At 33.2% G+C, this 22,819-nt stretch overlaps 4 protein-coding genes and 1 pseudogene across 16 annotated transcripts; 1 reads left to right on the top strand and 4 right to left on the bottom strand.

Moving 5' to 3' along the window:
- Positions 1-535: 535 nt before the first annotated feature.
- Positions 536-3,994, bottom strand: LOC123915734 (UPF0301 protein Cpar_0662). 4 transcript variants are annotated; one of them, XM_045966946.1, is made up of 4 exons: positions 3,836-3,994; positions 3,478-3,666; positions 3,016-3,155; positions 536-1,580 (listed from the first exon to the last, which is right to left on the bottom strand). In XM_045966946.1, the coding sequence occupies exons 2-4, from the start codon at positions 3,653-3,655 to the stop codon at positions 906-908; spliced, it is 993 nt and encodes a 330-aa protein (XP_045822902.1). In that variant the 5' UTR covers positions 3,656-3,666; positions 3,836-3,994; the 3' UTR covers positions 536-905. The 4 variants fall into 4 exon arrangements, with proteins under 4 accessions (XP_045822902.1, XP_045822905.1, XP_045822904.1 ...); XM_045966949.1 differs by having other exon boundaries at positions 3,840-3,986; XM_045966948.1 differs by having other exon boundaries at positions 3,795-3,963.
- An 884-nt stretch (positions 3,995-4,878) lies between these two features.
- Positions 4,879-8,704, bottom strand: LOC123916779 (protein TRIGALACTOSYLDIACYLGLYCEROL 1, chloroplastic-like). 3 transcript variants are annotated; one of them, XM_045968310.1, is made up of 4 exons: positions 8,502-8,704; positions 6,395-7,020; positions 6,150-6,305; positions 4,879-6,071 (listed from the first exon to the last, which is right to left on the bottom strand). In XM_045968310.1, the coding sequence occupies exons 3-4, from the start codon at positions 6,194-6,196 to the stop codon at positions 5,051-5,053; spliced, it is 1,068 nt and encodes a 355-aa protein (XP_045824266.1). In that variant the 5' UTR covers positions 6,197-6,305; positions 6,395-7,020; positions 8,502-8,704; the 3' UTR covers positions 4,879-5,050. The 3 variants fall into 3 exon arrangements, with proteins under 3 accessions (XP_045824266.1, XP_045824267.1, XP_045824265.1); XM_045968311.1 differs by having other exon boundaries at positions 6,395-6,558; XM_045968309.1 differs by lacking the exon at positions 6,395-7,020.
- A 3,924-nt stretch (positions 8,705-12,628) lies between these two features.
- On the bottom strand, positions 12,629-14,178 carry LOC123916879 (annotated as a pseudogene).
- Positions 12,629-19,308, bottom strand: LOC123916877 (DNA replication complex GINS protein PSF1-like). Of its 8 annotated transcripts, XR_006812274.1 has the most exons (9): positions 19,038-19,308; positions 16,572-16,690; positions 16,115-16,182; positions 15,764-15,877; positions 15,524-15,686; positions 14,397-14,549; positions 14,048-14,319; positions 13,173-13,292; positions 12,629-13,043 (listed from the first exon to the last, which is right to left on the bottom strand). XR_006812274.1 is itself a non-coding variant. In XM_045968454.1 (8 exons), the coding sequence occupies exons 3-8, from the start codon at positions 16,644-16,646 to the stop codon at positions 14,293-14,295; spliced, it is 600 nt and encodes a 199-aa protein (XP_045824410.1). In that variant the 5' UTR covers positions 16,647-16,690; positions 17,450-17,516; positions 19,038-19,276; the 3' UTR covers positions 14,045-14,292. The 8 variants fall into 8 exon arrangements, 5 of the variants coding, with proteins under 5 accessions (XP_045824410.1, XP_045824409.1, XP_045824407.1 ...); XR_006812272.1 differs by having other exon boundaries at positions 12,629-13,292; XR_006812273.1 differs by having other exon boundaries at positions 12,629-13,287.
- Positions 19,309-20,478: 1,170 nt separating this feature from the next.
- On the top strand, positions 20,479-22,263 carry LOC123917417 (carboxymethylenebutenolidase homolog). Its single transcript, XM_045969119.1, has 3 exons — positions 20,479-20,815; positions 21,210-21,493; positions 21,605-22,263. Exons 1-3 carry the CDS (start codon positions 20,675-20,677, stop codon positions 22,125-22,127), a joined length of 948 nt encoding a protein of 315 aa, XP_045825075.1. The 5' UTR covers positions 20,479-20,674; the 3' UTR covers positions 22,128-22,263.
- The last annotated feature ends 556 nt before the right edge of the window (positions 22,264-22,819 follow it).

Genomic DNA, 22,819 nt, shown 5'->3' with positions numbered 1-22,819 from the left:
CTCCCTCAAACCTTATGCTATCACCAAAGAAGCATCACCAAAGAGTGTGACATTTTGTGAGAAAGAAATGGAGAATGAACAGTGTGACAGAATTGTGTAGGATTAATGGTGGTGAAATTTTCAAGAATGAACAGTTTGTTTGAAGATTGGGTTAAAATTTTGCAAATTTTTTATTGATGATTTTTCTTGAAATTTGGGTTTAAAATTCTAAGTTTTATTGATGAATGCATGAAGATGATGAAGATGAATAAGGAAGAAATGAAAAGAAAACAAAACAAAAATATTGACATTTTAGTCCCTACCAAATCATCAGTCCATGTCCCACAAATGTGTCAACTCAGCGTGCCACATGTCCAAAAAAACTGGCATCAGATTTTTTGTAAAGTTAACGGTCATTTTTAACGCCGGGACCAAAGTGACTAACATTGCAGAATGAGAAAACAAAAGGGGAAAATAACCTTCAGGATTGAGACTGGTTCATAATCTTCAAGCTCCACTAAAAAGTTCATTCATGAAATACGAGATGAAAGTATAATTTATGCTTCAGAGAGAAGTACTATAATTTACCATTGTTAGAAATTTCTTGATTGCTTTCGTGCACTGCATGTCCCTTCGTCGATCATAGATTGATAAAACATTGATTCAAAGGCGCTGCGGACTTTGTTTTGTTTTTAAGCTTTGGATACAACTATGACTAACCCAAAACTAATTTCATACTTACATGCAAATATATCAAGCATAATTACAAGCACCATTCCTCTTATGCTGAACAATAAAAACAGGATGGGAGACTAAATTACCTACTTATTTGACATTAGTGCAAACTTCACTGCACATTGCTTCGTAACACCACCATTTTACGTGTATCAATTTGTCTCTAAACCTGAAACCATGTATATTAGTACCTATGAGTCTTGCTTTGGCTTCCGGCTCAATTCTGAGTAATGACCACCCATCAGTTGCAAAATCTCCTCCCACATACCTTCAGAAGAATCTGTCAAAGCCTCGTACAGCAAACTTGAGCTACATGCAGCCACATACCAATAGTCTGACTCAATTTCATCTCTCAACTGGTCCATTTGCCATCCAGCATAACCAACAAAGAAACTGAAATCATGAGGCTTGATAATCCCCTTCTTCACAAGCCCTGCTGCATCATCCAAACTGTTCCGAGCTCCAAAACATAGCCCAGGGACTACCTCTTCAAATCCTGGAACCTTCAACTTCTCCCCTGATTTTAGCAAAAACATGCTTGCCTCAAGAGGTCCACCAAAATGCAGAGAGCAATCAGAGAAGGTGGTTACTAAATCACGATTTGTAGGTTTCATGTGTTTAATCTTTTTATGAAGAGGACGGTTGATGACAATTCCAAAAGGCCCTTCTTGTGGGTGTCTAGTTCCAGATCTGAGAAGCAGAACGACAGTTCTTTCAAAGGTGCGAACACCATCAAGCTTTTCGGTAGCCACAAGTACACAGCCAGTCTCAGGTACAGGAATAGGATGAGCCCACTTTGTTCCAAGAGGTTTGGAATTATGTAATATCGCACCTTGTTTGTGTGCATCAGTATCTGCTATTTCTTTCTGTTAAAGTCAAGAAAAACATAGTTAATGAAACCTAACATCCACTAAGTTACTGATTTGCTTCTTAGATTATGCCCTATTATAACCAATAGCTTCTACAGCAATAATTATAAGTACTTCAACTATAGTAACATAGAATGCAAAAAGAAAAAAAGGATTCTTTTAGTTTTTGACAAATTGTTTCTTGTTTCCATTTTCTATTTTCACTAATAAGTAATAATTATGAAAAACTCATAGGTCCCATTTTGTTTGTGAAACATTTTTTAAATTTCTATTTTCTAAAAGTTGGGTTAGTTTTACTTGTTACCAAGAAGCAAAGAGACTTGCTCTTAAAGTGATAAATTGTCTAGCATTTCCGGAAACAATGAAGATGTCAAAAGAACTATTTTCATTATTTCCGGAAGGAAATGCATCATCCCCCTAGCATTTTATGTTCTCTCCATCACAATGACTCACTATTTTTAAAAGATACTCATCTTCTTAATAGCAAGTTAAAATGAACACATTCTACAAAATGAAAACAACAAATGTTTTCAAAAAGTAAACAGGACCATAGTTTTTTCTTACTTACAAATATGTTTTCTTTTCCTATTTTCATCACCACTTATTGTATGAATCTTTAAAAACAACAAATTAAAAATAAGATAGTAAATATTAGTTAAAATAAGACATTTTCTTAAACTAAACAAGCCTTGAATAAAGTGACACAAATCAACCCTTCATTTATCGATATCCTGGTCACCATTTTAAACCATTATACAATAAACACCTTAATGGGACATATACAGTCATGTTGTCAACCTCAACCAAGGAGGCATCCTAGATTGATGAAAAAGTTCATCAAAACAAAAGGAGTTGAATCTCCAACTATTAAGCATGATTATACTGCTGCAACAAATCATAGGCATGAATGTAACATATGTTTTAAGACCTTAGTACCTTACAATAACAACTAACCTTTATCCTACTAGGTGAAGTCAGCTAAATGAATCAAACAATGCTATAATTCTCATGTATTAAGTTCACAAATAGACATTAACTTCAAAATCTCTCTGAATATTTTATCCTATAGTTTTTTAGTCTCTCTGTACCTCTAAATATTGAACTAACCTCCATCTGATCATCCCTTCTTAATAGTGCTTCTATGGATTTTTCCAAACATGTCCAAAGCACTTGTGACAAGACTATATCTTATTTTCTACAGTGGAAGCTATTCCAATTTTGTCTCTAACAGCTGTATTCCTAATCTTATCTTCCCTTGTGTAATCATGTATCTATCTTAATATTTTTATTTCTGAAAAAAATTAAAAACATCATTGTTTGAAAATTCATGAAGCCGACTCCATCCGCTTAAAAAATAGGTAAAAGCTAATAAGTAAGCAGTAACAGAATATAGCATATATAGATCCTATTTAGCAATGAATATATATATCACCAGCTCGTCTCTATATAGTTTTGCTCTGAATTCACGCCAATCCAGATTAATATGATGACGCTTGTCAGAGTTATTTGATTTATCAGCATTATTGTTTCCTCTAATACCATCTCCTTCTGGAATAGACTGTTCACCATTACCTGTAATGATGAATATATCCACAACAAGGAGCTCGTGAGAAAGTACTCTGTATATTATTAATATTATTATTAAGCGAAAGACAGAACAAAACATTAATTTTGTCATCTCCATCCATTTAAGGAGCTAATATCAATCCAACATTCCAATGTTCTGATTACTAACTAACTAAGTAACGCTCTCCACGAGAATTAACCCTAATATTGCTCAATTTGAAGGGGGAAAGTGATTCCATAAACAATGAATGTGGAAATAAATATACAGAAACAGTATCAAAACTGAAAAGGAGTTAGAAGATAGAGAGAGAGAGAGAGAGAGAGAGACCAGAAGAAGAGTTGTTGTTGCCGGAAGCAGCGACAAGAAACGGGCTGCGAATGTGTTGTTTAGAGTTAGTTGTTCTCAAAAGTGTGATCTCCGAGCTTCTAGTTCTTATTATTCTTGTTCTTACCGAGAATGAATTTGTGTGGAAAAGGTTCTTCACGTGTACGGCACACAGATCCATACTCCTCTGGGCTACAAACAAAACAAACAAGAGATTAAACACAACCAACGATCATCACAAACGAACGAACGGGTAAGGTAAGTAAGATGAAACAAATAATAAATAAATATACTGATAATAATTTAAAGAAAAATAATACTAGTCGATGATTGGATTGGGAAGATGGAAAAAGAAGATCACCAACAAATTATTTATGAAAATGACGCTTTGGAATGGAAAGAACGAAAGAGAATATGCTCCTTATTTTAACCCAATTCTATTCTTCACCGCATGTTAGCTTCACTCGACTCAATTGCCTTCACCGCGACTTAACTAACCTGGTGTATCCGAGACGTATAAGATACGTATCGATGGCGTATCTCAACGTTGTCTTGTCTCTCTGTATCAAAATATTTTATTTATAAGCCACTTAGGTTTGGATAGTTATAGGTCATGATTCGATCCTTAGTTCATAAACAAAAATATTATTTAAACAATAAATTTGGATACTCATTCGATACTTACCGATATTTACGGACAATGTATCTGTGTATTGGTATATCGGATACAAATATAATTCAGAAGTAATTTTTTGAGTATCAATGCTTAGAAGACTTTAAGAGCCGCAAGGTTTTCTATGCCTTGGATTGAGGCACTATCCCTTTACCATAAATTCATCTCATAAATTAAAATTGATATACTCTCTTCGTCCCAAAATATAAGCAAAATATGATCAACAAAAATAAATATATTTGGACCAAATTTTGAACTAAATACATCAAGTTTCATTGACTCATTTTTACTTATATTTTGGGGAAAAAAAAAATAAGGCATGCTAAGCCGATTTACTTAAGGAAATACGAATAATATTTTTATTAATATTATTATTCTTTATTAAATTTTTTATTTTAGATTAAATTATAAATCGATTAATTTTTCCAATAATTTAAATTTATTAATCTACATTAATTTTTTGCTTCATTACAACGTATTATAAACTAAAATTGAAATATGATATATAATTATTTATTTGACCAATGAGATTAATTATATATATTAATTTTGAAAATACCATGAGTTTTCAAAATTTTATCGTATTAATTTTATATATCAATTACAATTACAAATTAACAAGACATAAAAATTTAGGATTTACGCATATAAAATAAACAAATATTTATTATATGTAAAGAACATGTTTTACTTTTGAGCTTATGCAAAATATTACTTTATAAAAATATTACTTTAACTGTAACAACGGGGCCAATTCTTGTTTATTTATTCAAGTGAAACAACTTATGGAAAAGAACGTGACTTGTACAACAAATGCAACGTTATAAAAAAAATAAAAATTAAATTCATACCAAACTCTTTTTTGTACATATGTGCAAAATCTGCATACACATAATCAGTTGCTTAGATGCAATTCTTTAGCTGATCTCCAGCTCCTTGGAAGAAACAACAAGAAAGAGCAAAATCAGCAATGAAGATACCAACAAGAGAAATAACAACAGCTGAAGTTGTTGATTCTCCAACACCTTTAGCACCTCCCATAGTTGTAACTCCCCAAGCACAGCTCACAATAGATATAATACCACCAAAAACTCCTGACTTGATCATTGCACTAATAATATCCCATGCTCTGAGCGATCGCTGAGCCGAATCCAAAATAATGTTAATGCTAATTCCATAAACACCATCAGCGAGTAGGGCACTAGACGCCAGCCCTAATGTAAAACACAATAAGGTCAAAAGAGGTAAAGCAATACAAGAAGCAATCACTCTCGGTGTCACTAGATAATCAACAGGGTCTGATCCAAGAACTCGCAATGTGTCAATTTGTTCAGAAACCTGCATAGTTCCTAATTCTGCTGCAAAAGCACTTCCAATGCGTCCCGCGACGACTATCGCTGTAACCACGGGACTTAGCTCCCTAGAGAAAGCTAAAGCTAAAACACCACCTACTGATCTATTCAATCCTAACCTAGTGAACTCTCTCACAAATTGTATTGTGAATGCCATGCCAACAAAGGCCGAGGTTAAAAGACACACTCCAACCGACTTTGGACCAACTCTCTCTAGTTGTTGAAGAGTATTCCTCCAATGAACCTTTCCCTTTAAAATCTTCATAATCACCTTCCCTGCTAGGATTAAAACTGATAATCCCCTCCATAGGTAGGTTGGTGGTGACCAATTGCTGAGAAACATTGGTGATATAACATTAGGAACATGGTTTGTGTTCATTTCATCATCCATTGTAGAAGCAGTTGGGTGGCCATCATTTGTGTTAGGGAGCACAAACAATCTCTTTTGATTAATGGTGACAGGAGAATTATAAATACAAGGTCTCCTATTGAATTCGCATTTTGAATTGAATTGAGAGATATATGGTGCACGAATCTTCACCAAACGACTCTTTGCATTTGTACGCAAGTTTCTGCAATATGGTTACAATCAATTAAATATTACTAAAGAAAACTGACGTTATAAAACTGAGAAAAAAACGAGAACGAACCTGTAAGAGAAGCAGAATACATGATGGCTATAAAATGCTGTGTGCATGGTCAGATCCTTGACTTACAGACTCTGATTGAATTTAAGGGGTAATCCAATTTAATACATTAAGGAAATCCACAAAGTGTGATAGACTGAAGTATCAAAGCTCTACAATCTGTATGTCACAATTTCAAAATCTTGATAAACAAATGAGAACAGACTAAATAAACATATTATGAAATAAAAAGGAAGTAGAAAGATTACACTATGGCTCCCATATTTGGGTCTGTGGCAGTTTCATGGGATTTTCTACTTCTGACATGCAGATAGACTAGACAACCTTTCTCTACATTCCTGACTATTTCATTTCTCTGTTTTGGACAACAACTTATCATCCCTCATTGTAGCACTCTTCACTAATAAGTGTTCTTTTTCCATTGAAAAAAAAAAGGTGGGTCGTAAGACTAAGCCATGTTTTGTTCAACGTCTATACCTCCCAAAATCATGTTTGGATTGATGTGATTTGACTACAAATTTGTTACGTTTAGCTTCCAGCCTCAAAATTGATTTCATATCCAAAATCAAGACTCAATTCTCAAAATTATTAAACGTGGATGACATAATTAAGGACATATATAAACACAAAAAAACAATTATTCAAACATGAATTTACAAAAATCACTTCTTTTCGTCAATGTATCCAAACTTTATGTTCAACCCTCATTCAACCAAAATCAATTTTATATAATCAATCCAATCAAAATCAACTTTTGTCACAGCAGAACCAAGCCAATTTTCATAAAGGAAAGGCTTTTCATTAAAATGGTATGAATATATAGGATTGGTGTGACAAGGTATCCAAAGGGTACCACAATGAGAGGCAACCAAAACTGTAAAGAAAATTAGGAGATGGCATTAGTTTTCATTTAATGAAAATAAAGGGAAAATCTTAAAGACTTTGCAAACTGGTCTAGAAAAGAGATCTGGTTTGGGAGTTTGATTATGCTTAAGAAAAAGTGGAAACTAATTACTTAATAACCTAAAGACAAATTACGCTAAAGCTAATTGTGTGAACTAATTACTAACATCGACAATGTTGATTTTATTTTACGGCTGAAAGGGTTAAGTAGTGACTCTAATCAGTAATCACAAAGGTAAAGCACTAATTAATAGGAAAAAAATGTAGTCTATGTGATCTGACTCCTCCAAAGTGAGCATCACACTTTAGATAATAAAGTGAGTATTATGTATATGGACCACTGATTAACAAATCATGGGTGAATATTGCAAAGTATATCATAACAAATCATAATATTTTCATTTTCCTCACTTTAGAGGAGCCAAATTCTTTAATGTCTAAATCGCTATTACAGTATTTCAATACCCAATAATATTACAGCAAAATAGAGACACAGAGACAGAATTAAAAACAAGCAAATAAGTTTCAATTTAGAATACAAATAAAATTGATTCATAGAAACTGGAACCGCATCGTCGCACTCAGTGGCAGAGCTAGGCCAAAAAGCTCAGGATTCCCGCCAACGTGAGTACTTTCAAGAAACCATAGTACAGACACTACAGTCAGATATAGTCTTCCAAACAATAGCATTCACATTGTGGCAAATGAGTATTTCACAAACAATAGCATAGGCAATACAGTCAAATATAGATAAAACATCACATGCCTTAGATCTATCTATGTCACATTGCATTCAAATTCCAATGTATATGCTCTAACTCTTCCAAATTTCCACTCACAACAAAGTCTCAATTGCCAACTCTTCTTCTTTGCATTTATTCCTTCCTTCACTCGTATGTCAATTTCTTCTCCAATAATTGAATAACTTTTGCCACCTCACAATCTAAATTCCCACCAGCTCTAATTTCACACCACAAAGTTCCCTTCAACATGTTCCTCCTTGTCCTATTTCAATTTGACAATATTAAAAGTTTCCATCAAAATTAGCATTTTTCAATCTTTCTCATGAGATGAGACCTGGATCCTAATTTTCACAATTTTCCAACTCCATTATCTCAGATTCTCAATTTGCTACACTCTGAGTCCACCTTGCTACTAGCGCACGCACACATAATAGTTTTTTAAGAAAAATAAAGTTACCTTCATGCTGATATTAGTTCTATTACTAATTTGAGCTACTTTGCATGTGATTGTTGGAATTTATGGCTTTTGTTATATGAAAAGATCATCAAAACATGAGTTTAAAGACATATAAAGTTCAGAATAAAAGCATGAAGATCATCATATCTATTTTCAAATACCAAATTTATGGGGAAATCAAATTCATTACCAAACAACAAACCAACACAGTGGAGATTCAAAAAACCGAAGGAGATTTAAAATAGGACTTACAGGTGGTGGTAGGAGAGCGGGGGCGAGCGTGGGGAGTCGCGACAGTCGAGTCGAGAGAGAGAGAGAGATGTAGGTGAGTCCAGTGGCGAGGTCGTGGCTAGCGTGTTCTGTGTTCAGTGGCGAGGGAGACTGGGAGAGCATACTCGCGAGGAGTGAAGGGGAAAGCGATGAAGGTATTTGTGGGGATAAATGACAAAAAGATATTAGGGCCCGATTGGTGCACAGGATAAGAGACAGGATAGGATAACTATATCATATCCTGTCTCAATCCAGTGTTTGGTGACACAACAGGATATGATAAGTTAATCCTGAAGCTTATCCTATCCTGTTTCTCTAGTTAAAATCCTTATCCTGAATTTGAGCTGGGTTACCAGCAGGATAGGATAAAAAAAAAAATCGTTGATTTATTCTATAAAATATATTTTAAAATAAAAAATTGAAAATTAATAAAATAATTTGATAGTAAATTAATAATAAAATAATTAATTTTTAAATATATATGTGATTTTCTCACGAGAGTAATTTTGTAATTTATATAATCTAAAAAATCAAAATTCTCTTAAAATTACAATATTTTAAATTAAAATAATTATTAAAAAATTGCAAAATAAGAATATTAATTTAAATTGAATAACAACTTAAATATAATTCTTTTGCAATGGTAGTTTTATTATTTACATATATCATATATTTATTTAGCTTATCTAACATGTATAATTGAGTTATTTATTTGATCATGATTCATATAAAAAACTTAATTTGTTTATTTTCTCATGATTTGTATTTAAAATTTAAAGTTATTTGATTACTTTTTCTTTTTGTACAATTACTTATTTATATTTTTTTTTATAAAATTCAAAGTATTACAATATAATTTTTAACAAATAACAATTGTTTTACGAGGGTAATTTTGTCATTTAAATATGTTATGTATCTTATCATATTGGTATGAACAAATATGTATTAAAAATATGATATAATAGTTATCATGTTTGTTATCCTGTGTGCACCAAACACAGGATAGGATAACTGTTATCCTGCTGATATCCTATCCTATCACTATCCTGTTGTATATCCTATCCTGTCACTATCCTATCCTGCGCACCAAACGGACCCTTAAGGAAAATGTATTCTCGCTTCAAAGAAGAGAGAAAAACACGGTTATTTCTTTCCTATTTCTTTCTTTGGCATTATATTTATTTTGATAGATTTATGAAAGAGAGAAGTAAAGAAGAAAGATAACAAAGAAATAAGATATTATGAAGAGATAAATAAAGAAAGAGAGATAGAAGTTTTTTTAGATGGTTCACATGTCTTTTCGATAGGTGAAATTTGTGAGTTGAAGGAGTAGAAAATTGCAATTTCCCAAAATTTGTTGAGATTTAATATTTAACTATACTATTTGAATTTTAAATATGTAGGATAAATTTGTCTTTTTCTTTCTTATTTCCCTCTCTCTTATTTCTCTTTTTCCTATCTCTTTGTGTCAAACCAAACACACATTTGTTTGTTTTGAGAGAAAGAGAGATGAGAGAAACTGGGACAAGAGAGAATGCAGAGAAATGGGGTACTTCTCTCGTTTGGGGCACAGAAACATAGCAAAGAGAGACTGAATCAATGTGGGTCCCACCGTTTTCATGCGAAGAAAGTCTCACTTTTACATCTGTTTCCAATTTTGTCCTCTTTTCTCTGCAATTCAAGTATAGAAACACCTTATATTTATTTATTTTTTGAAAAAAAGGAAGCACCGTTTATTTTTTTCATCTGCAAATCCTTAGTTCTTTTGAGGCATTAGCCTCCCTATTGTCATTTTCTTTCTTTTTTATGTTGTTTTTTCTCCTCACAAAAAAAATAATATATTTTTGGTTAAAATTTGTTAGTAGCATAGTTTTCTACTTTTCTATGTTTTTTTAATTAAAATTCTTTTTATAAAAACAGGGGTATCGTTGTACTTTTAAAATTAACCAACACTTATTTTTCTTATATTTCTCTTAAACCAAACAATAGTTCAAATCTAGTCACATCTTTCTCTCTTCTCATATCCTCTCTCACTTTTTTCTCTCTTCCCACTTTCTCTTTACAACCAAACAAAGGGTAAGTGAAGGGTATATTGGTTACTTGAAGCTTGCCGATTTTTCTCCCCTAACCATTAATGGAGCCGCAGGATATCCCACTATATAAAAGGGCAACGAAAATTTGCGTCATCAACACTACAGATCCGAAGACATGAATATTTCATACTCTTCAATATAGTCATATGTAGGCTTATGTAATTTTTTTTTTTTTTTTATAAGCGCTTATGTAATTTGTTGTTTTATGCTATTAACATGGATGCTGACTTTGTTTGCAGATTTATGCTTTTTATTTTTAGCGACTTTGAATTTGTATTGAATAGATGTACTTTATCAATTTGAATGGATAAATATCGTTTATTTTTAGTAAAATAAAAAGAACGAAGATAAAAAGTGAATTTTTTTTTTTTTTGTGACTCAATAATTTTTTTTTTTAAATGCTTATGGTTTGAGATGACACACGATCAACTCTAATTAGCTTATGGCGGTTGAGTTCAGCATGACTTCAAAGTACAAAAATAACGTGTTTCTTTTTAATTCAACAAAGGTGGAGTCGATGACTATTTGAACAACTTCGAATGAGGTTTTTTGGTGGCGCCGCCGCAAAGGTCGAGCACGTCACCAGCTTACAAGTCTACATCTTGAAAACGAAAGTTTGGACGGGAGGAGGCGGAGATCTAATCGCCAGAGGATTTGAGACAAGAGAATATTTTCAAGTTGAGAGAGAAACTGGTGCATCCCAAAAAACAGTTGTCTTTAAAATTGTAAATTGGGTCAAACCAAAAACCGATTGAATCTAAACTACATTTAGGACCCGTCTAAGTTAACTTATTTTTCGGTTTAGAAAAAATAGCTTATACAAATAAATAAGTTTTTTTTTTTTTTGAACGGCAGTATCATCCCAAAACCTTTTCTAACTTTCTCGTTTGAAGCTGCTGCAGACATATAACCAAAAAGAATGGCCAGATTTGGAGGAAGCACAAGAACCACCCAGCCAACTAAAAACTGCATACGATACCAATGAAGCAAAGTCACAATGCAAAAACAAGTGCAAAGAGGTTTCCACTTTAACAGCACACAAAATAGAGTCAACCAAATCTCCCAGAGAGATGACTCATTTGAATGCCAAATTAAACTTAAACGGAATACGATTATGAAGTAATTGTGAGACAATATTATTACACATTTTCTTATTCTATATCCAGTTTTGGGTTGCGCTAAGCCAGTATAGAAATAATAAACTTATCATAACAATAAAAATAGCTTAAAATTGGCATGAGAAAGAAAACATAATTTCATGTAAATGGTTTTATTTAGATAGGAACTTACTCTTGCTAAAAAAGCTGTTAAGGAGTGTTGTCAATTGTAGGGACATGATTCATTTTGTAAGAATCTTCATGAGCACAATACCATGTTAAACAGTAGTTTACGGTCAATCCAGGTCTGAAAAATCAATCATACTCCATCTGTAACACTTTATAAGCAAAAATCCACTTTCTAGGTTCATTGTATATTTAATGTATCTGGTCTATATTATGGGCTAGATAAAAGTGAATTTTTGCTTATAAAGTGTTAAGGAGGGAGTAAGTCATAACAGCTTAAATGCCAAAACTAGAAGACGCTTTCTAATAAGTTAACCTCTCTTTCCAATAGTTTTAACTACCAAAATTTCTCTATTTACATTCCTCTACTGTTTCAGCTCTCTTCCAAGAAAAGCCCGAGACAATTTTGACAAGCAACACAACTTCACAGTGGCAGATTTAGCACAAAAAGAAAGTGATATGAAATGGATCCACACATGCTGAACATAGATGCTATCAAGATGGCAATTGCATACTTCTCTAAAATCAAATAGCAAAAAAGCTTTATATTTAACAATCAGTAAACAAATTAGTGCTATCAGGAAAGAAAGTAACTGCTCTAAATAAGTGTTAGGTGTATGATTCCACCAAAACTGTTCTAAACATATTTTATGACCACAAAGTCTAATAATAGTAAAATAAAATAAACTAAAGTGTCGCACTAAAGTCAACCAAATTTTACGGCAGGCAAAAATTCGCGAAATATAATGCTTACTCCTATTTAGGAACTTGGCCATGTTTATAATACACCAGTTCTTCATCAATTTAATCAAGATAGCTGTATTATGTGTCTATACAACTTATCAAATGGAAAATCACTCACAACATTAATGGAAATGTGTTTTCAGACGTATAGAAAGGTTACATAATTATGAACTAAGACGAAATTGAAATACAAGAAACATATTGTCCACAGATTGAATCAAGACGGCTTGACATATGTATTGTCCTCTCTAAACTTTGAAATTTGACTTCGAATCATTAGCTCGACATGGGGTTGAACAAACATGTGAGTACTATCCAAGATATGTATTATGAATTTGTCAGATGCAGACAGTGAAGCATTCATATTAATGATATATTGAGCCATAGGTAATTAGGTAAAGTCACTGCAAATTCAGTATTCAACATAACAGTACACATTTATTCGTTCAAAATGATAGAAGCAAAGTTTGCAAATTGCAGGTTGAAATGGGAATAAGAATGAGTGAATGAATAAAAGAGTAAGTGTAACAAACCAGGAAATAAAGATGCCCTTTGTTGCATTCACCGTGAATGATAAGAGTTGAAATGTAAGTTGTGAATCAGAGAAGCACAGTCGAAATTCAGTGGGTGTTCTGGCTGTCGTTGTGCCTTTCCTTTTGAAAATCAAGAGAAGGAAATCAGTTAGTTGCAACAGCCAAAACATATAAAAATCCCTAACAATATGAAAATCAATAGAAACAAGAAAAACAACCTAATCAAATCAGTAAAAAAAAAAGTGGGAAGGGACAGCAGTGTGTGGCAGAGCGGATGGTGGCAGACCGCAGAGGTGTTGAAACAGAGTGAGAGAGAGCTCGCAGATGAAACCAAAACCGTCAAAAAATTTAGGGCACAAATATGAATGAGATAAATATCCAAATTTTATATTTAATAATAATATAAAAAGAAAATTAATATTTAAAATGAATTTTTAGTCGTCAATTAAATTCGTTCTTGAATCTTTACCAAAAATAAATAAATAAATTCGTTCTTGAATTTTTTTGAAATAGCTAAAATGTTTCTAAATTTATGAAAGTTATATTAAATTAGTTTATCTATCAACTTAAGTTGTTAACGGTGTTGACTGTGGCCACATTTTCATGACCAATTTAATTGATTTTGAAATTCGGATGAATGTACAAAAATTTCACTGTTCACAACGGCTAGACATATGAAATTTTAAATCAACTATTTTGTTAGACATTTTTAAAGTTTATGTAGAGTTTTCTAATACTATAAATCTTCTGTTAAGAGATAGTCAGATAGAAGAGATCGAAGATGAAGTTGAATTTTATAAAATCAATTAATTGTATCCCTAGATTATCATAAGTTATATAAATTTAGTCATAACGTTGACAAAAACTGTATATACCTGCTAATCCAAATCCATTGCAAACACTGCGAATATGCATGTGTATAATTAATTGATAACAAAAAACAGCCCGTTCAATTTATCTTGTGGTGGTCCAACAAGAAAACCAACAACAAAATGTCAACACTGTTCAATAACGTGTCCATTAAGTACTAGGCGAAAAGTGATGAAGGTAAATCTGTAATACTCATCTTCAATTCTTCATCTACATTTTGTTCCAGACTTGCAGGTAAAGGACTAGAAGGTCAACCAGTGAGCTCCTCCATTAAGCCCTGTAGAGAGAAAATAAAATAGTTAGGTGGCATTTTAGACTATTTGGAATGCAAATTATAAGTTACAAGATAATTACCCGCGAGATATATTTCTCAGCATCAGTTCGTTTCAGAAAATGCATTGAATGCCGGGCAAAATTGGGATTCTTATCATCACTAAGTACTATGCCTTCTATTATGTCTTCAAGGACCCTTACTTGGATGTATGGATCTTTTGGTGGTACCATATCCTATCAAAATCAGATTTCATGAATGGCAATTCATTGATCTATTGTTAACTTACAACTTCATTCTGCAACAAGGAACTGCAAAGTAAAAGTGGGCTAGAAGCGGATTGAAAAACCACAATTGATACTGTGTTTTGGTTAGCAGTTAATTCTGACTTCATGTGTTAAGCAACTAATTACTGCACTACAGTAAGTGGTCGGGTGCTCATAAATTGACATGTCTTTCCTCAATGTTAATTTGCTTCTAGGAAACTGACATGTGCCCTCAGCAAAATCGGGCTTAAAAATAAATAAATATATAGATATAGATAGTATATAGATGATGCATTGCAAAACATTGTTCCCCACCTTCAAATTGGTGTTCTTACCAGCTATTCAATAACTGAAATCCAAGAGAAACACACATCGAGGACCTCAAACAACCAAGCCCAGTAGTTTTAACATGATAAGATACATGTTTCTCAATCCCCAAAGACTGTTGTCAATGGAATGCTCTTTAATTGATGTGAATTAAACTGTCCAGTGACAGAACTTAAGGTGCACCAATACAAAAATCCACATGATGGTCCCATTTGTATAACTAGAATCATAAACGTTTCTGAAACAGATGCTTAACATTCCTTAGTTGAATCAACATCAATTGAACTATTGAACTACGTATAACACATGGTTGAGATGCACCCATGTGGTACCTTTAAAAATAGCAGACAAAGCTAAATTTACAGAGCAACGATTGATTACAGATAAAAGATCATGAAGACATAAATTGATACACATATTTGTAACATAAGGCAATACCTTTTTCTTATGTGAAGGTACACCTGTGGATGTGTGTGTGTGTGTGTGTGTGTGTGTGTGTGAGAGAGAGAGAGAGAGAGAGAGAGAGAGAGGGAGGGAGAGAGAAGGGAGGGAGAGAGAGAGAGAGAGAGAGAGAGAGAGAGAGAGAGAGAGAGAGAGAGAAGGGAGGGAGAGGTTACCACAGTCAGATCAACCAGCACTTTTGACATATAAGATTTTAATGCTGAAGAATGCTTCTTGAAATACTCTTCCTCCCAATGATCAAGCTTCTCTTCAATTTCTTTAGGGATCACGGGCCCTATTTTCCATAACAAGTTCCGTATAGTTTCTGCTCGGTTATACCTGTATGGTGATATGTTCAGAGTCAAAATATAGGAACTACACATGAAAGGAAGGTGGCATTTGAAAGTGATACTTACACATAGGCTGTTAGACAATGTTTATTTCGGACTATAGAAAATAGGTGGATGAGGGCTCCGTAGTGGTCAGCATTTCTAGCAGTTTGGACATCCAAGCCTTCTTCCTGCATCTTCCTGTTTACACAACACTAAACTCATGCCATAGAAAACATAAAACAATGGAAAGGGGTTTTTGAGTAAAATATGCAAGACACTGTATTGCCTTACATTTAACTTTGCAATATGGCTAGACCAACTCAGGCACACATTCAACAAAACTCATACCCATGTGAGATATCATACTCCAAGTCCAACAGGAAAAAAAGGGACACACCCGGAAAAAGAGAACCAGGACATTATTTTAACCATTACCTTATCATGGACTGGAGCTCACCGTTGTGTTGGCTGCATTCTGCAACTACTTGATCAAACAAGTCATTCTACAAGATCATTGGAAAAAGTATCAAGCAAAAGCAAGCACATATGACATATTCACACAGTATAAAGATTGGTTAATAAGTTTTTATCAGAGTATGGGAAAAAGGTCCATAGATAAATATTAAGAGTAAAGTGACACGAGATAATATGTAGCAATACCATAAATCATTAGTGATACCAAAACACCAATGGTATAGTGTGGGAACATCTTAAATTGGTTTTACACAAGAGTATCAAGTTTTGCTAAATAATACATGCAAAAATAAGGTTTACAATCAAATCAATCATGCAAATCATTTTCCACAACACAAGCAAGTTCTAACATAAACCAATAATTAAAATATAATAATTAATGATTGTCTAACTCAAAAAAATGAAGACCTGGACTTACATTAAATGGTGTGAGCTGGCCCTTTTCTCCACTTGCAAATTCTTTCACAAGTTGGCAAGCTTTTCTCCCATACATGTTGAGTATCTTGATTGGACTACACACTGGATTACAAATTTCCCCTAAGATTACAAAGATGAGTTGAGAACTACACAGAGTAGATAGCACTGAATACCACAATGGAAAATGGATGTACTAGCCAAAGTTGCAAAAATGAGGGCAAATGCAAGAAAGGCCTAGCAGCTAACAAATGAAGGTTTCAAATAGGCAGGCTGTTTCTCAGAAATTCAAATCAAACATCAAAATGGAATTCAATAAGCATTTCGGCTTTAGCAAACTGCAACAGTGAGACTCAATGAAACTCCTCAATAAAGCGTGGGCTTTATACATTTAGAGCCGCAGTATGGTAAAGTCTCCCCTACTCGCCCCAGCCCATATGGGTTAAGGTTAAGGGTTAAGGCCAAAAAGTCCACCGGCTCATAAGTCCATGAGAGACTCAAGCCAATCCACAGGTTAGGTAGTCCGCCCGTTAAATTTTAATAAATTATCACACATAATTATCACGATTATTGTCATTAATCATTATTATAATACTCTAGTAACATGAGGAAAATCTCCTCAAGTCGATACCAAGAATCTCATAAATAAATCTTCATTGGATTCTTCTAATAATATAAAGCAGGGGAAGAAATAAATATTTGCAATACTTTTGCAAAAAAAAAAAAAAGTACCACACATATGACCACAAATGCTAAGATTGCTTTGGATATCTGTAAATTGTAACTGAAACGCCCTACTATCGATGCATATTCTATACTAATTAAAATATACAATTTGAAAGAAGAATTCATCATAAGTTACTTTACATATTAGGTAATTACCAAATCAAAGGATAAACTGAACTGCTCCACGATAAGGTAATACTCCTCCTGGACCCTTTTTACAATTCTGTTACATTATCCATACCAAATTATGACATTGTTCTTCTCCGACTCTTTTTACTGGATTCGTACCAAGTATTGTTGATAGAACTCAAGAATTTCGATAAAGGAAACTGTATAAACCAGAGTTGCAGAGAACTCCTAAACAAACTCTTATCAACTATTAATGCCCTCCCTCACCCCTTCCTTCCTTTTCTCTTTCATAATTTATTTCCATTAAATGCAACTAACCCTTCTTCTCCCCCATTCTAATTACTTATAGAAAGAGTGCTCATGTAAAATGGCCCCAATAATTGGGCTAGCTAGCATACTGGATCTTGGTGTTCTATCAATTGTCCTATAGAAAATTTTCCAGTCGATGATAATGATATGAATTTGTATTAATCACACACGCATTCACATTGATCATTCACACACAAATCATCTGAAAGAGGGAAAAATGTCTGCATGAACATCAACTTGAGTACTTGTGAATTTCAAGCTACTATGCACTTGAAATAAAGTCTAGTAAATCTAAACACATTTTCCTGACACTGTACTATCGTACAATTTATTATAGACATTTCAGTTAGAACAGAGAGAAACATTATAACCATATAAAACTATGTTAATAGAAAATTCTGCACAGCAAATGTCATGCAGTCTTAACTTCAACACATAATGAATCAAAACAGACGACTTTTACAAAAATATTCAGCATGAACATCACACAACGTTCACCACTTATGGCACTCAGACCTTCATGAAAATGTACATTAAAAAAATGAGGCAGATTCGTAAAACATTAGAGACCATAATATATCCATGCTTTTACTAGAATTAATTGCTCACGGAATAGTGCATAAAATTGCAAACAAAAACAGTTATCACAGAGATTCCAGCAAAGAGAACGCACCTTTAGCATCTCATTTGAGGGCTCAAAATTCATCCAATCAATATCAAATTTCATACATCATTTCCTCATCGTGTTAGTAATCATATAGACTGCTCATAATAATTTTTGACTTGGCGAAGCTCAAATTATGAAGCGCCAACAGAGACACTAACACCGGTAATAATTTGGGGAAAATAGTATATTTGAATGTAACCACATGTGTCGGTGCCGTGTTAGCGTCAGACACCAAACACATGTTCAATCTGAAGTGTCTGTGCTAAACTTGAAAGAAGACTGTTATGATCTAAAATACGTTAGAGATAATACACCTAAGCATGATATAATTTGAGGAAGAAGTGAGACAAGTGTCAATTGAGGAGATAAGGATGAGCAATATGAGGGCTGGCTGCCCTAATTAAGGAAGGAATTGCAACAGTGATGGGGAGTGGATGATTGAAAAGAACTTGTTGAACACAATCAAGTAAAAGCTTTAACAACAACACACGCAATAAAATAGTCTTACTTACAAACAACTGACTCACAATATCTTCGTGTATTTTCATTTAGGTACAAACAACTAACAAGAACATTTCTCGAACAGTTTACATGCAATCTCTAAAAACTCAAAAAGGCAAAATCAGTGAGAATGCTAACCTGAATCTCAAACAATCGGAGATCTATGAAAGTGGGCAAAGGGATGTGAGTTGTGAAGGAACAACTGAACAAAATTGCAAGTATATGAGACTATGCAAATGGAACGAGAGGGAAAACTACACCCAGTGTTTGCAAGAGGACGGGAGGGAAAGTCCAAGATAGTTTTTTAACTATAAATCGATGATGTGATATACGATGAGAAAATACAAGCATGGATGAAATTGTAAGGAAAAATTTTAATTTAAAATATCACCATATTTTAACAGGAGAGACCAAACTATACTCCCCGTCCCAATATAATTGTCGCAATTTGATCGTGTACACATATAAGCTACTTTGATTATATTTTTTTTATTAATATATAAAGATAAATATTAATATATGAGATTTTGTTAGGTTTATCTCGATGAGTACTATCAAAATATCAATTTTTCATAATTTTTAATAATACAAAACAAAAGATATTCACCATCAAAATGATGTATCAGGGTAAAATGAACACATTACTAAAATAAAAGTTTTAAAGAGCACCCACAATGAAAATACTAATTTTTGAGTATTTAACTAGACCTCACGTGTACACATTACTCATTTATAATTTTTTAATGAGTCATGCTAAATAAAGTATAAAATTAATGTTGGTATTGAATGCACATGTTCCAAGGCAGAATTTCCTTATTTATGTGTTTAACCACTCGGGACACATGTTCCAAGACAGAATTTCCTTATTTTTGTTTTTTCAATAATAGTACTTAATAAGTATTGTCTCAAAAAAAAAAAAATAGTACTTAATAAGTACTCAATCTATCCGACACAAATTTCTTAAAAAGTTCTAAAGGGGTCCCACCAATAATACATTTCACTAATAACTATACATCATTATTAATGGGACCCACAAAAACAAAATAAGTATCACTTTAATGTTAAATAGTGCCCCGGACACTCTTTAAGCCTTTAAATAGTAAGTTTTTTATACTCCCTCCGGTCATTTTTATAAGGAACAATTTGAAAAAAACACACAAACCAAGGAAGTTAATTTTCTCATTAATGATTCTAAAGTTTTATGTTTTATTCCAAAAGTAACCTTGGACTAACATGGGGAATATGTCTTTCTAATTAATGTTAGTGCATTGGAATGAAGTATTTGATTTCATTTAATAAGGGTACAAATGTAATTGTGTATTTAATAAAGAATAAATTTAAAGAGTATTTCTTATAAAAAGGACCAAATAAAAATTCTAAAGTGTTCCTTATAAAAAGGACCAGAGGGAGTAGAATTTTTATGGAAATACGTAAAGTCAACGCATTGAAAATTGGAATGTTTAATTTTTTGAATAAAAAATTTCTTTTAATGGAATGCTTAAAGAGTGCCCCGGAGCACTCGTAGCAAACCCTTTATTGTAAAACTCGTATTTATTAAATTCTCTTTGCGTTTTGCTCCATGGAGGTATTATCAGATACTTTTACTTAAAAAAATAAGTTCCCGAGATGGCGTAAGAGTTAAGTTTGTTTGTTTTTGATGCTTTCGGATTGGTTTACACTTACACTTACACTTACAGCCACACACAAAAAAAAAAGCAAGATATTTATTGATTGATTATTGAGAGAGGTGGGCAGCAAGCAGTAAACGAATTAAGATGGGGCCAGCAGCAGCAGCAACAAGTGGAGCAAGTTTTTGCGTTTGTGCTGCATCATCATCATCATCATCATCAAGCTTCGCAAAGCCTCTCCTCCATCCTCGTTCGTCACTGCCATTTCCTTCCAAGACCATTATATATGTATGTACAGCACACATGTTCTCTTTATTTCTACCCGCCCTTGATTCTCTTTACACTACACTCGTGTGTTTAAATCGATCAATTAACTAGACACATCACTGCTCATTGTCTTTTTTTCAAATTCATATAGCTAATCATATTTACTAAACAAACAATCCCAATGGCTAAACTCGATCATCTTTGTACCTGTGGAGACATTGCGTTTAGGGAGTGGTTATTTTTTTACTTATTTCTACCTAATCTTGAAATTAAAATCAAATTTAGTTCATGCTTGAGTTATTAATTAGCTGAAATTTCTTAGTTACATCATATACCTAATAGCTAATTATTTATATACTATATTATTATGCACTGTGTTTACCTTGTTGAATGCAATTCCTCAGTTTGTTTTCAGAAAAAGTGCAAATTGAATCTTCAAACCTCAGTTCAAGATACTGCAGACTCAAAAGTATCATGTAGCGTACTGAATGTGGAAAGTGGGATAAATGATGACGCATGTGAATTAGTCAGTGGAGAGGAGCTTTCGCTGGAGGATGGCGATGATAATATTCATGCTTATCTGTTCAAGGCAGTCAAGAATAATAATGGAACTGGCCTATTGCTTCTTTCAGATATTTATGGTTTTGAGGATTCCTTCACAAGAGATTTTGCGTATCGGGTAGCTTGCAATGGTTTCAAGTTCGTTTCTCAACTCTAATTATCCTCAGCGTATTGGTTTCAAAATGCACATTGTGTGATCATTCTTAACATATTTATTTATTTATTTATTACTTCTGCATCAATTTGCAGCATTCTAGTTCCAGACTTATTTCGCGGAAATCCATGGACAAAGGACCAGCCAAACACTCTGTTTGAACAGTGGATTGCTAGACATAACCCTGAGAGGATTGCAAAAGACATTACTGCATGGACAGAATGGCTGGCTGATGAATTCATGACTGCAGGAGTTTCCAAAAAACTTGGCATAATTGGTTTTTGCTTTGGAGGTGGTCGAGTGTTAGAGGTGCTAGCCCAAGACCAAGGTGCTTGTTTTGGTACTGGAATCTCCTTTTATGGTACAAAGATAGATCCCCTTATTGCTTCTGATGTAAAAGTTCCTGTCTTGTTTATTTTAGGGGACAATGACCCATTTTGTACTGTAAATGAGATAAAAAATATTCAAATGAAAATTGATAGAGGCTCCAAAGTAGTGATATTCCCAGGTAGAGGTCATGGATTTGCCCACCGACCTGGATCTCTGGAAGATGATGATGATGCTGAACAAGCCTATGTAATCATGAGAGATTGGATATATGAAAATTTGGTGGTGTAAAAATTAAATGCTTTCAGACTATGTAAATAACTGTATCAGCATTTGCGACTTAACATGCATATGATTTTTGAGGTTGTAATGAACTTTCCTATACATTGTTTTGTGATCATTATGAATCCAATTTTATTTTACTTTATTTTTTGTCAATGAATTTCCTATGGAAGAATAGCAACCTAAATACTAAATACCCAATTTGGTAGTTGGAATTAGGGACATGTAACCGGTGAGTTAGGCTGTAGATCAGGTTGAGTATAGAGCTCAACATAGCAATAGATTTAAAACCCAGAATTCATGTGAAGTTGATAAACATATATCTTAGTCTTATATATCTTAATCCAACTCTTTCATTTTAGCCAAAGCCACTTACTAATATATAAAGGGAAACTTAGTTTTGTGTAGTTTGTTTTTTTTTTTTAAAAATTCTCACAATACCCTTAACATTTTTTTTTTTAAATTCTTCTTAACTTCAACATTTTTTAACATAGTTTTGTGTAGTTTGTTTTTTTTTTTAAAAAATTCTCACAATACCCTTAACATTTTTTTTTTAAATTCTTCTTAACTTCAACATTTTTTAACACTATTCTTAAATTCTATTTTAATAGGGAAATGCTCAATGTAGCGAAAAACGTTTCGCGAGAACATCACGAACCAGGTGGCAAGACAAGTGGACAACTTACCTACCATGCGTCTTG

Source organism: Trifolium pratense, linkage group LG3, assembly GCF_020283565.1.
Source record: "Trifolium pratense cultivar HEN17-A07 linkage group LG3, ARS_RC_1.1, whole genome shotgun sequence".
Classification (NCBI taxonomy): Eukaryota; Viridiplantae; Streptophyta; class Magnoliopsida; order Fabales; family Fabaceae; genus Trifolium; species Trifolium pratense.
Note: the sequence above shows the minus strand (reverse complement) of the source record. Positions and strands in the feature narration are given on the sequence as shown.